The sequence below is a fragment of the Sebastes umbrosus genome, chromosome 6, assembly GCF_015220745.1.
Source record: "Sebastes umbrosus isolate fSebUmb1 chromosome 6, fSebUmb1.pri, whole genome shotgun sequence".
NCBI lineage: Eukaryota > Metazoa > Chordata > Actinopteri > Perciformes > Sebastidae > Sebastes > Sebastes umbrosus.
This window is the reverse complement of record NC_051274.1, coordinates 18,253,698-18,269,887: the sequence shown is the minus strand read 5'-3', so window position 1 is coordinate 18,269,887 and position 16,190 is coordinate 18,253,698. Positions and strand designations below refer to the sequence as shown.

Genomic DNA, 16,190 nt, shown 5'->3' with positions numbered 1-16,190 from the left:
ACTTCTAAATAGTTTCTAATTTACATTTGTTGTTTTGAGACATTTGTTGTATTTTTTGTATTTTCTGTTTAACATTATTGTCACTTATAAGGCACTTAGTGTGAATATGGGACATACCAGAGAAGTGAAAATAGATAAATAGATAAATAAATAGACTAAACAGACTTTGGAAACTGGTGTTTGTATGCCTTGAGTGTATTTGGTCAGCCATACAGGATATTTTACTTTATTGTTGGGCGGCCGTAAGTAAGTCTGAATGAGAAATTACATATAGAAAGATAATATTAGTGACTTCTGTCATATTGAAATAGTTCCTTAGACATTTTACTGTATTGGCTGTAAAGACTGTAATAAAAAATGAATGAAACCAGAGCTGAAACAATCAGTCAATTAATCAATTAGTCGATTGACAGAAAAAAGCTTCTCAATTGTGAGGATTTGCTTCTTTTCTTTGTCTTATGAGATAACAAATTAAATATTTTCGGGGTTTGGGACATAACTTAGACAAAACAAACAATTTGATGACTTTAGAAACTGTGATGGGCATTTTTTACTGTTTTTTCACATTTTATAGATCAACCAAAAAGACAACCGATCAATAATGAATATAGTCCTTAGTTGCAGCTCTAAAATAAACAGTTCAACAACATGAATCCATTGCATCCACAGTATAAAACCAAAGACAAATGATGCATCTTTCTATGTTTAATTCACATCTTTGAAGATGAGAACGTTTTTTTTTTAGACAACAATTTACACAATAACCCCACGTGCAATCACAGCAAGATCTGCAGAACATTAAAATGTGTTTCAATTATCTTGCCAGCTGCCTGTTGTTTGTTTTACGTAAGTGATGAATAAGGTTGCATTTAATTAGTCATATTTGGCTACATTTACATGAACACAATAAAGCCACCTCTGCCAATAATATGAGTAAAGCAAGAACACTTAAGCCCTTTACACGATTACATAAACTGACAAATTCCCCTGATTTCCTGTTTACATTACTGAGAGTGGCATCACCAGACCTGCTTAAAATGTACTATAACCCCCTTCTAAATAACTAATTTTGCTTTTTTCTAATATAAATGTGATATAAATCTCAGAAGCACAAGAAACATAAAACGGGCCGGTGCTCAGATTCAGTGGAGACTGTAGAGCAATAGTCTAATGTCTTCATGTTAAACTACCAGCACCTAGTTATCTCTATCTCTACCTGACATTTGGCCCGTCTATTTAGCCTGTCAGGGGTGTCTCTACACTAGCGTGATGTTTACCTTGCAAGTCTCTGCTTTCATCGAACTATTTCCTTATCTATTATCTTCCTTATCTATGGCTAAACAGGGAATCCAGTCTGCTGTGGTGGAGTTTCACCAGTTTTCAAGATTTTTAATTGCTGTACTTATTTTTATTATCTTGATTATCTGTTTGCTGAAAAAAAAAGTATCCAGGCCTGAAACTATCACCTTTAAAGTCCTGCACACTCACATGTTTTCAGTTACTCTCATTAATTAAACCTCTAGTCGGGTTAAGGTGGGTGGAGGTATGCTGGGAGGTATGGGACGTCATCAGGCTCCATAATAAGAGTATTAAAGATTAATAATTGAGTTGTACCTATAAATTGCAGGAGCCCACAAAGTTGTAAATTATACAGCTTCTTATCATTCATCTCTGTCACTGTCCTGCACTCACTACAGCCAAGCAGCATCCCTCCTTCTCTACTGTTTGTATTATTTTAACATGCAGTTATAAAACAAGGATGTAAACAATCAGTATTTCCTGAATGAAAGGTCAATCCCATCCCCTCCCTCAAACTGGCTGGACATCTGCATGAAGCAAAAAAAGACAGTTGATTCACAACCATGCGTAAATAAGTTTCACCCCGTTCTTCATACAAATTAATGGGAAGTGAAATCTGACAACACCTTGAGAAGACATCTAATAAGCTAGAACAAGTGAAATCACCTGCGTGTGGGCCATCGGTATGCAGGGCCTTTAACCAAAAGAAATACAGCCATGATTCTGCTCCATGTATCATGTTTTTTTCCCGCCACCATAAGCCTTTCTCTACTTCATCTATTCTACTTCTTCTCCAGGTGTCTCTTTTTGTAAAATCCATTGAAAGGAGGGAGGCAACACATGCACAGCAACAGGGCAAAGGTGAGGGAAAAAAACTGTGTTAACCAAACAAAGATGCCAGCTTACCCGGAAAACAAAAACCTCAATCATAAACCATGCACCGTCACAAAACATGACCCAGTATCTGTGCTACCTGTGAAGTCCTCTGCTTGGAGATGCAGGTCACACAGCTTGTGGATGTAACGGATGTACATGTCCTCCTTGTTGACCTCTGATTTGTAGAAGTTCTGGGGTTGAATTTAAAAGAAAGGTTAAAATCTTACTCCATGTGTGGAATTATTCATAAACGTTGTTTTCTAAAAATCCAGACTGAAAACACGGCCTTGAATGTCTCACCATGAGGTTGACGGAACCACCAATTTTGTTCTTGTTCTCCATCTCATCTCCTTTCATGCAGTCCCTAAGAATAAAAAATACTTATTTTTCTCATTGCTCTGCAATTTCCTGACATAAACAATTAGTGTTATTATGTGTAACCTAACCTTAATCCTACCAACTGATGTAACGGATGTACGTGTCTACTTTTTGTCATATCTCACAGATGCTTTATTTTATCATTCCAGTTTTTCACGACTTTGTCAATCAATCTGTTGCTAGTGGCTTCATATCATTGTTTTCTGTTTGTTATAATTAGTGTTTTTTTAAAAGACTAATGTGTTGTGGTCCTAGGGGACCCCAGTCAAAAGCACCCAATTGCAGCCTATGCAGTTTAAACAGATTAGAATAGATAGATAACATATTTGCAATGGGTCCTAATTGAAAGTATCACACACAATCAGGAGGGTAAGGGTACTCTGTCAGTCATTTTGAAGGAAACAGACACAGGTTTCCTCATGTGGTCTGTCTATTTTCGTTTTACACAATATGCAAATTAACTGTAACTTTCCAAAAATAATAATAATAATCTGTTTTTTATTTTCTTCAGATGACATTAATTACATAACTAATAATGTTTTGAGAAGAAATTAGTTAGCATTTTGTTATGATGCTTGTTTCTTACAGTAGTGTATTCTTGTGTCTCCGGGGACTCCAGTTGGTAGTCCTTGTGTGTTAAATATGTTGGAAGGATGAGGGTAAATCTCAGCATACCTGTAATCCAGTAATCGCTCGACAAGTCTTGTGACTGATGTGACGAATGAGATCCCCGTCTCTCTCCAGGTCTCCTGCTCTATCTTCTCCAGCAGGCTGCACAGAAAATACAGTTAGATGTTCTTACTAAAGGTGACAAGCACAGGAAGTAAATAGTTGTGAATGATAACGTCTCTTCGTCTTAGCTGTGAGAGCATTACAACCTCACCTTGGATAAGGACCAAACAGCTGGGTCCTGACAGCCAAACAACACAGAGAAGTATGTTAGAGGAAAAAGTATTCTGAGTATCACTCCACAGAATCACTAAACACAGGTTTGATGCTTACAAAAGGCTGAAGAGCTCTCTGTGATTATCATCGCCTTTTCCATCCGACACCATGCTGTCCAGCTTATCCATCAGCTCCGCTTCCACCTACACACACACACATTCAGCCAAAAGATGTGGGTATGTGACAAAAAGCTGTCAATTTTTCTTCACAACAGCTACGACGGCACACAATCTGTAGTTCAGAGCATCATAATAATGACCTGTTTGAAGTTGCCGTTTTTCCTCTGCTCCCAATCCATCATGTCGTGGAAAATTGGGATCATGATGTTTCGAACCTCGGTCTGAGGCACCAGGGTGACGCCAAGGAAGGGACCCATCATTCCGGGAATGAAGTGGGGCTTGTTGTCACCTGGATTACATCGATTCACATAGATAGGAGCCATTTGTTTTTGTTAATTTCGTAAAGATATAAATGGAGGTCAGTGTAATAGCATGTGTGTGTGTGTTGAGTCAAGTTGTCTGACGCACCTAATTTTTGCCACATGCTGAAGAGCTCATAAGCCATCATCACTCTCATATCTCCATTCCTACAAAGAAAAGAGTGAAGTATAGAACGTTAGATAAATAATTAAACTGTGTTGGAGAGAATGCACACAATGAATGTACGGCAGTTTCTCACTTGTCCAGGACTTTCTTTCTTTTAGCCGGGCCGATCGCCTCCAGTTGCAGACTGGGCTGGTTGATGTACAGCACAGTGAGGCTGAAAAAGGAGTTCCACACCTAAACACACACCACAAAGAAATACAGAAGTAAATGCATTGAATCATTAACACTAGTTTCATAAATCAAGTTATGGTAGAGCATCACGTAGAGTGTGGCTTCATGGTGTGGTGAGTTTCCTAAATGCTGTTCAGACACACACCTTGAAATCAAAATCGGCCTCTGAGAAGTTCTTGTGTAGTGCCGGAGACAGGAACTGTGTTGTCACTACGATGATACTGCAGAAAGCAAACATTACACTGTCAGCTCACAAAAACCAGGTAGCTGCCAAAAATAGATGAAAAAATCTGCAACACAAGCGTCACCTTCAGAGCAGGATTATCTGAAGAGAGTCTGATCTAATGGTTGGCTGTATTCCCTTACCATCTCTGGGACAAAGAAGACTGCATGACAGAAATGTAAAAGCAGACTCACTGACTAGTTAGAAGCCTCATGACGCTCCAGTCTCGGGGGAAGATCGTCAGTTTCATCAGATTGCGGAACACGCAGAAGATCTTCAACAAGAACTCCTGCCAAGGAATGTATTAAGAAAGTTTATGCAGTCAAGGTATGTAGGAAGCAGGCTGATGCAAAATGCTGTGATCATGCTCTGTGACTCAAAGAGTTTCCCCACCTTCAGCTCCTCTTTGCTGTGGAAGTTGTTAAGTAGATGATGAAAGTGGAGCTCTGTCATCTGACGTAGCAGAGAGAGAAGACAGGAAACATACTCCCCCTGCACGAAAAAAAGGTTAATCAACTCAAAATATGAACTACTTGTTTTTATTGCATGTCAAAGAGGCACATGGAGCGGGAGCATACCGTTATCTCGGCAGTGCACTGGGGACAGCGTTGTCCTCTGGACGTCTCCACTGAGTGAGACTTGCTCATGATGGACAGCAGAGTCTGCAGCAGCACATCCAGAAGGCTCTCCACCATCATCTCCACTTCCTCCTGAACAGAAGACTCCTGAGAGACACAGAGATGCAAACATGCAGCTTAATGGGAATGTTTTAATGTTTGTGCCAACATGCTGCAGCTGCATTACCATCATCCAATATATTTTAAAAGGACATTTTATATTGTATTTTCTAATTCAATTTAACTTTTTTTGTAACATGTGATTTTAAGTTATATATGTTGAGTATGCATATGGTACAATGTACCATGGAGCTCGTCTTAATTATGGAAAAGATGCTGCCAAGGATCCCAGAACAGATGAGCAGCTCCCTCTGCTGGCGCAGATGAAGGTGGATGTGATGCAGAACCACCGGCAGCAGAATACTTCGAGACTCTGAGGGAAGAGAGAAAGAAAAAAGGAGAAAGAGTGAGGATGAAGCTGAAAAGAACTGTATGCACATTAGGCTCACATGTATGGTTGTTTTGGTATCTTCAGAGAAAGGAAACACTTTGCATAAACCTTCACAATTGTCTCACCAGGGAAGAAGAAGAGGCGGCTCTCGACTGTACGAGCAATGGACTGCAGTTTGACTACATCCATAGACTGGCCAATGTCCACCGTGCTGGGCATGCTCCCTAGGGTGCCCCTGACATATTCGGCTACCTCCTGAACAGTGAACATCTGCAGCAGCTCATCAAAGATATCAGGGAAACTGTTCAACAGTGCTGCCTGTGAGGAGAAACGGAGGAGGAATTTGTAGTGTGCATACGGAATAGCATGTTTCAAAGAAGCTACATTTACACGTATGAAAACACCACAAAATATACCACTTATAACAAATATTGTATTATATTATATATTATATATTGTATATATATATTTGAGTGACATTGATACAAAATAAAGCAGCCCAAAATTAAACCTGCTATTTATCTTCTAAAAGGAGCACCAAGATCTTAAAAGAGGAACACAATTGATCTCTTTCCACGACCATAAAGCACTGAGTGCATATCAGTTACTTAAGAATACATTATCCTGGACACACAGCATCTGCTGCATTGTGGAACCAACACAGGGGGGCGCTGTGACTTACTGAGATGGACGAGAGCCCAGGGGTATGACCACAGAAAGGCATGCAGCTGATCACACCCCTAAACTGTCCCAGAGTGAGACAAGGATGGGGCGACAGTTGGGGCGAGGAGTTGAAGCATCAATCACAAAATGCACAGAATGAAGTGAAATAAGTAAAAAGAATGAAACAAGAAACAAGTTAACAAACAAAAATCGATCAATGAATCATGAATACAAACTAAGAGGATGAATTAAAGACATTTATAACCAAAGATTAAGGTGACACACTGCAAGTTGTCAGAGCAGTAGACACCGTTTTCCATCTGACCTGAGTGAACACCAGGTTCTCTGAGCTGCGGCTGTCCAGACTCAGGACGAAGCGGATCGACTGGAAGAGCTCTTGGATGCTCGCTCTGAACTGCTCCTCCTCCATCCCGCAGGTGGCTCTCGAGTACAGGATACGAGACTGGACGATGAACTTGAACAGGTACTCTAGAGCCTGAGGGGGGTGTCGGCAGGGAGCAGATGTACAGAGACATACAGTCAGCGAAGGTGCATGTCATGCCGTACTATGAACTCAATTTTTTTTTTTAAATGTATTGAGTTTGTGGTTGATCATCCAGAGAAAATGAATACATAAAAAGAAATGTTTCTAATTTTCAGGTCTTGTAAGAGAATACTTCTTCACATAATCTCATCAGAAAAGGAAATTCAAGGACTCTGAACACGTCAATATCTGCAGAGATGTTATATAACTTCCTTTCTCTCAGCAGGGAAGTCAATTACTGAGGCCTTATATGGCGTCACATTACTCCTTATCAGTCCTTCTGTTACTAATTAGTCCCAGTAGAAGGAGCCAGGACGGACCAGAAGGAAGTGCGTGTGATACTTTACCCTCATGGCTTCCTGGATGTGGTCCTGTCGGACGACCTCAGCCGAGCGGTCCATGTACCACTTCAGACATCGAATCAGCTCTCTGCAGACACATAGTTTGAAATTATGGGAGTCAATATGAAGTGTGACATTGTAGGTGTCTAAATTCAGATGTTTGTGTTTGCTTTGTTGTTGTACTTGTATGCCAAAGCTCCAGCAAAGTGATTTTGGATGTAGGAGTCCATGACAGGTCTGAAGTGGTAGAAACGGCTGTCCCTGAGCAGGTTAATGATAAACACCTAAGCACAAAAACATAATGTATACATATAGATGTTATAATTATTTCCTCTGCTTACAAGCAAATGAATCAAAAAGTAGAATATTCAGTAGCTCCTTTAATTTTCCTACCAGTGACTGGAAAACCAGCGGCCCGTATTTATCAGTGTTGTCATCTAAAAGACAGAAGAGCGTATCCAGGACATCTCGCAAGAACTGTGAGGAGAAAAAGGAACAACACTCAGCACAGGCATCACATTAAAGGCTTCGCTGCTGACTAAAATAGAAAACAAAGGGTAGCCCCTTCATCCAAAAACATGGCAATAAAACCTATTTTTAATTCTGAAATGATGATGTGACTTCTAAACAATATCAAATATGTTTTTACACAGTAACAGATGTTTTACTTTTACTATTTGTGAATACTTTAAAAAGACAACATGTGAACAATCTAAAGATGTAAAAGCTTAATACCTAATCTGATAAATCAATATATAAGAACAATATTATATCACCTATAATCAATAAAGTCACACTTAAAGTTTTAATTTAGAAAATTTCTTTCTCAGCCTAAATACTGTACGAGAGGGTATTTCATTGATGTTGAAGCTAAATATATTATTACACTGAAGGTAAATATACTTTAAATCGTTCACGTCAACAGATAAATAATGTGACGACAGTGACCTTGACAATCTCCTCTCCGCTAATCTGACGTAACCGACCGAGGATGTCCAACACTCTGTCTGGATGGGCCTTCCAGTTCAGAAGAGCCAGAAGGTCCACTGAAGACAGAATAAAATCAAATTGAGTTGAATTGAATTGAATAGGAAGTAAAAAATATATAAAGAAGAGCATGTAAGGTGTTTGATTACCATTTTGTGTGAGTTTGGTGGAGCAGAGTATCGTGGAGACCCAGAAGGTTTCTTTGGGGCTTCTCTGGAAGGGCAGGTTGGCCGGCAGGTTGGGGCAGCTGTTGAAGTCCTCTTTACAGCAGGGCAGACTCAGGTACAGGCCCTGGTTACTGAAGGTGGCATTTTCATCACACTAGAGGACGGACATCAGAGGGAAAGAGAAGATTCATTAAGGTTTGGAGACAATGCTACAGCACCATCATCATCATCATCATGGGACAGAAAGTTGGGGTTCTCATCAATAACTGGTCTCATTAAAGCTGCAGCGAGGTGCTCTCATGTTGGTGACTGGCCTCTGAGCTCAGAAACATTTGATTGGCTCTTCTAGCTCTAGTAGAGTGGCTAACCATTCACCGACCAATGAAAGAAGTTTTAGCATATTAGCACAATATGCATATTACTTTGAGTAAGCTTTCTGGCCTCGTAGCATACTAATGTTGCTGCTAATGTTTTGTGTTACGACACAAAAATGTTATTCTGAGGGTGACACTTTAGCAACAAGATACGTTCATCATACACAATGCTAGCATGCTAAAACATGGATATGACAGGGATATACTACTGTATAAAGTCTAGAGCAGGGATACTCAACTTGTTTTACCCGGGGGCCACTTTTGCAGAATGACAGGAGGCCAGGGGCCAGTTAATAATCACCTAACAGACAATCTGAATCAATTTATTTTCATTTTGAATTCGAAAATAGTCAGCGGTCCACCCGGCACCCTATCTGGCCCACCGGCTGTAAGTTGAGTGTCACCGGCCTATAGTTTGGGGTCATAGGAGGTTTCAAAGATTGATATATTGATGCTAGTTATATAACCAGGCTTGAAATACAGTAATGATCTTTTCCAGTGCTAAGTAAAAGGCAACCTGCTTTATATTTTTGAGGACCTCTCTTCCGAATGCACAGAGTGAAAATCGTCACAGACATATTATTTACATACTTTTCGAAGCGCTTTGCTGGATTATGTCATCCTTGAAATTATTTTTTTACGAGACAACTCTCTAACTGCTGTGGTCATTCCTGAATAGGAATTTAGGGCCTAAAAATGAGGATCACAGGCTCTGCATAAAACACTTTCCATGTTACTGTTGGATCAGTCACTCAGGGCTGCTGAGCTATCACAGTGTAGCTGCTGTACATGTTGTGGTGAAGGAGAGCAGACAAAATGGATGGTGCATTTAATTACATGTAGTCAGAGTAAGAACAGACCATGATCAAGCGTCCACTGCTGAGGAAATACAATAAAGTCACACAGAGAGCTGTCAGCAGCTGAGGACTCCCCACCAACACAGAAACACCCCACCACTCCACTTTTAATTTAAAAGTTAAATACTCACAGTTGATACAGAACACTATGTATCTAAATTGTGTGTGTTAAACTTGCACATACCTTGTACACATATAACTCATGGCTTTCATCTGACAGTGTGGTCCCATCTTCTCTCATCAGAGGAGTGAAAGCAAAACCAAAGAGTTTTTTCTCTCCTTTGTCTTTAGCTGAAAGGAAGCACATCATATCATCATGCATCATCATGCTGTATCTACACAGCACAAACCATACTTGTATAACTCAGAGCGTGATCCAATCTGTCTGCGCTGAGGAATGACTGCCACTGGGCTGCATTAGTGACTCACTGGAGCAGTGTCTGAACTCAAAGCGTAGGTGGGATCCTCTGAAACGATCTATGGGAATGGGCAGCTTGACCATCTCGCTCCAGCGAGGGCTGTTGTTGTGGTAGAGGACAAAAGAACGATATTCACTGGTGTTGGGCTCCCCGCTGCCCAAACTGATGCAGTCCTGAGAAGAAAAGGAGCATGGTGGGATATTTTTAGTGACATATAACGCTAATGATGTTTCAAATGAATGCGTGGATGTATGGGAGGAAGGTTACACTCGTCATGACTCATATGTGGATGATATAGCACACAGTAACTCATGTACATATGTGTCATACTTTGAGTGTGTCCCCATCTGCATAAAGTACATAGAGGGTGACTTCGATGTTCTTCTGGACGCTCTTGCCGCCCCTCTCAAACTCTCCCCGCTCCAGGGTCAGATACAGGTCATTGCGTGTGTCACCTAAGACAATTACACAGAGGAAACTTCAGTTAAAGGGAAACTAAACCAACATATCAAGGTCTGTTTACAGGTCTTGGGGAGTACTACTGCAGAAAAAAGTTGTATAATGCCCTATGTGGTTCCCTCTGGAGTGCCACAAGTGATATCACTTGAGGCAATGACTGCTGGGGACAGTGAGTTTAAAAATGAAAAGAATCTGGGGGTGTGAAGCACGGACGTGTTATAAGAACTGGATATCAGACTCATCCAGTCGCTTGAATGAAAATTCTATCTTCCAGGTTTGCTTCTGCGTTGCTGCCAAACGCCCACATGTTCCCGCTCAGCCAATAGAAGTCGGATGACGTCACACACATAAAATTTCCTTTTCTAAGCTTTACATACATCCATGGTGTGGAGAAAGAAGAAAGGTTTACTAGACCTCTGTAGCTCACTCCTCATCTCTGCTTGAGGTTAGGGGCTCGAGGCTACATTCATTAGCAGCTATTAGCATAACACACCTGACGTCAGGCAAGTTGCATTGTGGATAATTTAGGCATCAGGTTTTGACAAGGAAGACGAATGCTTGGAATAAAAAAAAAAGACAATATCTCTGATTCTGCTGCATCGATTTTTATTTATTTTTTTTTGTCCTTTGTGAGTTCGACAATGTTATAGGAGTGCAATGTTAAATTTGCACTCTTTTAAGCTTGACCACAAACTGTATATAAGAAGTGGACATAGTCAGCGTGATGTCACCCATTGGTGCACGGATTGCTGTTTTGAAGCTTCAAGTTTGGCATTTTGGCCGTCACTATGTTGATTTTTGGTCTTCGGCATCTTGTTTTTTTGCAATCAGAAGTGACACAAGAGGGTAGAGCTAAGTACAACTGAACGCTGGATAAGACAATTTTAGGAGACCAAAAAGGTTGTAATTAACTTTCATGAACTGAAAACACATGGTTAAAGGGTTTAAGTGTAAGACGAAAACACGGACAACTCCAAGACCGGACAACGCCGTGGCAGCAACCTGTCAATGACAAGGTAGCCACGCCCTAAAGCATACCCTGCTTTATGGTCTATTTGACTCTAAATGGGACCATAATTTACCAAATGAACATCATGCTGTATTGAAGAAGACTTAAAACTAGCGATTGAAACCATAAACTCATGTTTACAATGTTTACTGAGTTAATAAATCAAGTAAGAAGTAGGCTCATTTTCTCATAGACTTCTATACAATCAGACTTCTTTTTGCAACCAGAGGAGTCGCCCCCTGCTGGCTGTTAGAAAGAATGCAAGTTTAAGGCACTTCTGCATTGGCTTCACTTCTCAGACCCGGAGTTGCCCACTGAGCTTGATACATTAGCTAGGAAGTCATGCGCAAAATCATTGCCTTTTGAGGTTCAAGCTAGAAACAACAATAGGACAAAAATATATAAAAAATTCCCAAACTATGAGAACAAACATGTCTCCTGTCTTGGTGATGTTAATAAGTTATAATGTACATGTCAGCCTCTGCTCCACTGACGAACAGCGAGTGGTCAACATAAATTAAGACTAAGATGTGCACCACGCGTCATTGTTCTTGTCGATGAGAAATGACCCTGCTGAGCTGTGATACACTGTAGCTCATGACTGCCTCAGCACCTTTTGTGAGGTCAGTGTTTAATGCAATAAATATCAGTGGCAACAGTGGAGGAAGATATTGCAGTTATTTATAAAATCAGATTATAGTTATTTATATCCAAGTCATTTCCTTGGGGACGGATGAGTCACAAGAGGTGATATTGGGAGGTATTTCAGGCTAACTGGAGAGGAGAGGAGAGGAGAGGAGAGGAGAGGAGAGGAGAGGAGGAGAGGAGAGGAGAGGAGAACTGAGGAGAGGAAAGGAGAGGAGAGGAGAGGAGAGGAGAGGAGAGGAGATGGGAGAAGAGGAGAGGAGAGGATCATACATTCTCAGTAGACAGAAAGCAGAGCAATGATATCTGATGAAATATACCGAAATAAACACACACCTCTCCCTTTCTCTCTCTCTTTGAGTTATCTTTGAAGACCTCTGCTCTTCATAAGTTGCTCTGCACCTGACCTAAATGCCGATCTCACACAAACAGGGAGTGACAAATCTGAGAGCCTCCCAAATACCAGCGGTGGAAGAAGTACTAATCACAATACAACAACTTGTAGTCCATTACAAGTAAAAGTCCTGCATTCAAAATCGTACTTGTCAATACTGATGCATCAATGTGTAAGTGTCACATTTACATTTACTATTGTAGCAGGTGGACTTGTGTCTAGTTTGAACTACTTTATATACAGTTAGGTAGTCTCTCATGTGTGTGGTGTCCACACCAGCAGCATTGCTGCTGCCAGCCCCTTTCTTTCTACATAGAGTTTACCTTTCATAATGGCCATTTCACTTAATTATGAATGTCATTTATATTCATTTTAGATAGAAAAAAAGTTAAGAAGTATGTGCCCATTTGTAAATAATAGTAATAATCTACAACAAAAAGTCACACTGCAAATATTTCAGAATAAAAGCCTTGTGTTAACAAATGAAGGAATTCGGTCCACAGAAAAAACGCTAGAGGACTTTTATTTTGATATGGAAATAAGGAAGTGTTGAGTTAAAAAAAATATACATTTACTTGTTTTCATGTATGTGACATATTCTACAGATATAGACATTGAAACTGTAGTAATGTTGCTGGTCTGATGTCAAGACGGTCAAAAGATCATTTTCAGTGCAGAGGTGGAATGTAATGAAGTTCATTTACTCAAGTACTGAACTTAAAGCTTCAGTGGGTAGAATTGGAGCAAATATGATTAAAAAAAGTTATTTTTATAAAACGGTCACTATATCCTGACAGTAGTGCATGAGCACACCGGTGTCCTACCAGCGGTAAGAAAAGCTAAAAGCTGCAACATTAAAGTGATACTCACACATAAATGCATCAATTATAATACAGTAATATTATATATATTTATGTCATTCTGAAACTGGTCATTCTGCAGAATGAGTACTTTTTCATTTGGTAGTTAAAGTATATTTTGATGCTAATACTTTTGTACTTTTACTTAAGTAAATATTTTTACACTGTGGTACTGTTACTTTTACTCAGGTAAAATATCTGAATACTTCTTCCACCACTGTTTCACTGTCTATCTTTGCTGTGAACCGCGTGCGGCATGCAGAAAAATAGGCAAGACCCTGAATCTCTAGAAGAAAACGCAGCTGACACAAAGACGAGCAGCACCGTTCCTGTGGGCTGTGTGGCCGCTCTAACCTGTTAACATGAGTGCCAAAATAAAAAGCAAGAAGTTCTGTGACGCACACACAGGCAGTGTGGCCCGGACGTCATACAGTTTAAAGGAGGAATGTCTCTTTGGTGTAACTTCAACAATTCATAGACATCAGATATGTAACAAGAGGCAACTAGTATTGTACCAGTACACTCTGCTCTCCTACATCTTTCCAACATCATTTCCTGCTGTTTACTTGTATTAAATATTTAACCCCCATTCTTGCTTTTCTTACATCCTTTTTGCCCCGTCTCTGTCCTCCTTCATCTGCATCCTCTGTACCCTGAATGTGACCGTCCCCTCGTTTCATTCCTCCAAGCCATCTGGCCTCTGGTCTCCACCTCCTCCCTGAACCTCTCTGTCCCCATTACCGCCCACTGCTCTTTGCCTCCTTACCTGGCAGGATGACATCTGGGAAACCCAGTTTGCGTGTGAGTGCCAGGGCCCTGTTGAACACAGCCTGGTTCTCCCGTCTGATCTGCTCCAACTCACCCCGCAGCAACTGCAGGGAAATGATGAGGCCTGAGGGCAGGAAGGGGGTGGAAGGGTGGCCATGTTAGTGTGTGTGTGTGTAAAAGAGGGGGAAAGGGCAAATGAAGAGGTGTGGGGTTGTGGGAGGAAAGTGGAATTGAAGAAAAGAAAGCGAAGGGACGAAGAAGAAGAAGAAGAAGAAGGGAGATGTGAGAAGGGAGGGACAGAGGGGTATTAAAAGGACATTAGTCAGAACGTGGGGGAGGAGAAGACAGACACGAGAGTGGATGGAGAGACGTGTTCAGAGCCAGGGACAACAGAGCAGGGAGGAGAAATGGTGTAGTGAAATTACGCAAAGAAGCAAGAAAAAATATGGATACCACACAAATTTAGTGACAGATTTTTGCGTGGCATGAGTCATATATCAAACTGTGAGATGCACCATAAAAAAAAGTGATCGTGAATTAGGAGTGTTCACGTTTACAGTGAGGCCAAATTGACCTGCATTATCTTTTCATAGGAGCTAACTCAACGGCTGAGTTGATGTGTTTTCTCCTTCAGGTGATTATTATCACAGTGACAGTTATGGGTAGGGTGATATACTGTGAGGTCATTTTAATTGACATTGATAAATATCAGTGTATAGTTTCTATACTATCCTCTGTTGTAAAACAATTTATAGATAAATTAATCTGAGGGGAATGTTTGTTTATGTCTGATTCAATGAATTAAAGGAATAGTTTGACATTTTGGGAAATATGCTTATTCGCTTTCAGAGCAGAAATCATTACTTGATTAATTGGTTAATTGATCAATAAGCAAACAATTCTAATAATCAATTTATCATCATTTGACGATTTTTAAAACAAAATAAAAATTCTAAATCTTCTCAAATGTGAATATTTGGCTGGCATTAAACATCGTTGAGCTTTGGACAGGGCTCTGGGAACTATTTTCTGACATTTCATAGAGCAAACAATTACAGTAATTGAGAAAATACTCGGCAGCCTTATTCGCTGTTTTGCCGATAGATAGAAGAGAATACTGATACCACTCTCTTTTTTGTACTTTGAATATGAAGCTACAGCCAGCAGTCGATTAGCTTAGCTAAGGACAAGTTCAATTTCTCTACAGAAATAGTCCCCCCACATAATCCTCCCGTAAAACCACAAAGTGTAATTTTTACACTTGTGCTTTTGTTCAGAATTTTAAAAAAAGAGATACTGTGGGTTATCTAATGAGCTTGAGAGGTGCTGGTAGGCATGTTTTTTACATTTGGACAGAGCCAGCTGCTTCTCACTGTTACTAATCTTTGTGCTAAGTGAACTGGATACTATCTGGAGCTTCTTATTTACCATACAGACACGAGAGTTGTATCGATCTTTTCAATCTAACTCTGAAAACACACAGCGATGCAAAAATATTGTAAATCCAAAACTTCTTTAAAGCAGTCCTGCTCATTAATTTTCAACACTGCAAGCAACAACCTAATACAACCAGAGATGTTTAAGGAATAGTTACCTCAATATAAACAATATATGAAAATCTCTAATAGTCGATACATTTTTATCATTTCATGGTAGATATTATCATATAAACGCTACACTTTTCACAGTGATCAACACTATATCATGACAAAGAATGTCCAATTCATGAGATCTGAAAAGGTTATCATATATTACAAAAATTATAATAATAAGATGTCGATCGTTTTGGTTTTATTTATTTTATATAGTCGTCAATAGCAACGTGTCTTTCCTGAAACAATGTCCTGTTTTCTGAGAATAATAAACAAACCTCATAGGCACAATTTTGTTTGGAACTAATTTCTACGAAGGAAATAGTCCCTATAAAAACTGTAGACAGCATGTTCACTATGGCACTGTGTCTAGAAAGACGTGTTGCTGTTGAATTTTTAATTTTGCGATGCTTTGAGCAAATGAAGTTCCATTAATCTCCATAGTACTCGACTGGAGGCGGAAATCTAGCCAAAAAGCAAACCAAAAACTGTCTATATGTTGAGATACCAAAACACAATTGCATATATCCTACTCTTGAACCAATA

At 40.0% G+C, this 16,190-nt stretch overlaps 1 protein-coding gene across 3 annotated transcripts in view; it reads right to left on the bottom strand.

The window, feature by feature from the left end:
- dock3 (dedicator of cytokinesis 3) overlaps positions 1-16,190 on the bottom strand; it is a 55,600-nt gene that overhangs the window by 14,281 nt on the left and 25,129 nt on the right. For 2 of the 3 annotated variants that reach the window (XM_037772847.1, XM_037772846.1), the window contains exons 14-37: positions 14,051-14,176; positions 10,248-10,372; positions 9,928-10,090; positions 9,683-9,789; positions 8,250-8,421; positions 8,062-8,159; positions 7,507-7,590; positions 7,297-7,397; positions 7,120-7,201; positions 6,554-6,724; positions 5,691-5,883; positions 5,420-5,547; positions 5,076-5,222; positions 4,891-4,989; positions 4,692-4,786; positions 4,420-4,495; positions 4,177-4,277; positions 4,026-4,084; positions 3,758-3,906; positions 3,556-3,641; positions 3,437-3,463; positions 3,229-3,324; positions 2,476-2,539; positions 2,273-2,366 (exon numbers count right to left, since the gene is read on the bottom strand). In XM_037772847.1, the coding sequence (XP_037628775.1) occupies positions 2,273-2,366; positions 2,476-2,539; positions 3,229-3,324; positions 3,437-3,463; positions 3,556-3,641; positions 3,758-3,906; positions 4,026-4,084; positions 4,177-4,277; positions 4,420-4,495; positions 4,692-4,786; positions 4,891-4,989; positions 5,076-5,222; positions 5,420-5,547; positions 5,691-5,883; positions 6,554-6,724; positions 7,120-7,201; positions 7,297-7,397; positions 7,507-7,590; positions 8,062-8,159; positions 8,250-8,421; positions 9,683-9,789; positions 9,928-10,090; positions 10,248-10,372; positions 14,051-14,176 (2,643 nt within the window). Of the gene's footprint in view, positions 1-2,272; positions 2,367-2,475; positions 2,540-3,228; positions 3,325-3,436; positions 3,464-3,555; positions 3,642-3,757; positions 3,907-4,025; positions 4,085-4,176; positions 4,278-4,419; positions 4,496-4,691; positions 4,787-4,890; positions 4,990-5,075; positions 5,223-5,419; positions 5,548-5,690; positions 5,884-6,247; positions 6,311-6,553; positions 6,725-7,119; positions 7,202-7,296; positions 7,398-7,506; positions 7,591-8,061; positions 8,160-8,249; positions 8,422-9,682; positions 9,790-9,927; positions 10,091-10,247; positions 10,373-14,050; positions 14,177-16,190 lie in introns of all 3 variants that reach the window. The other variant, XM_037772845.1, reaches the window with a different exon arrangement.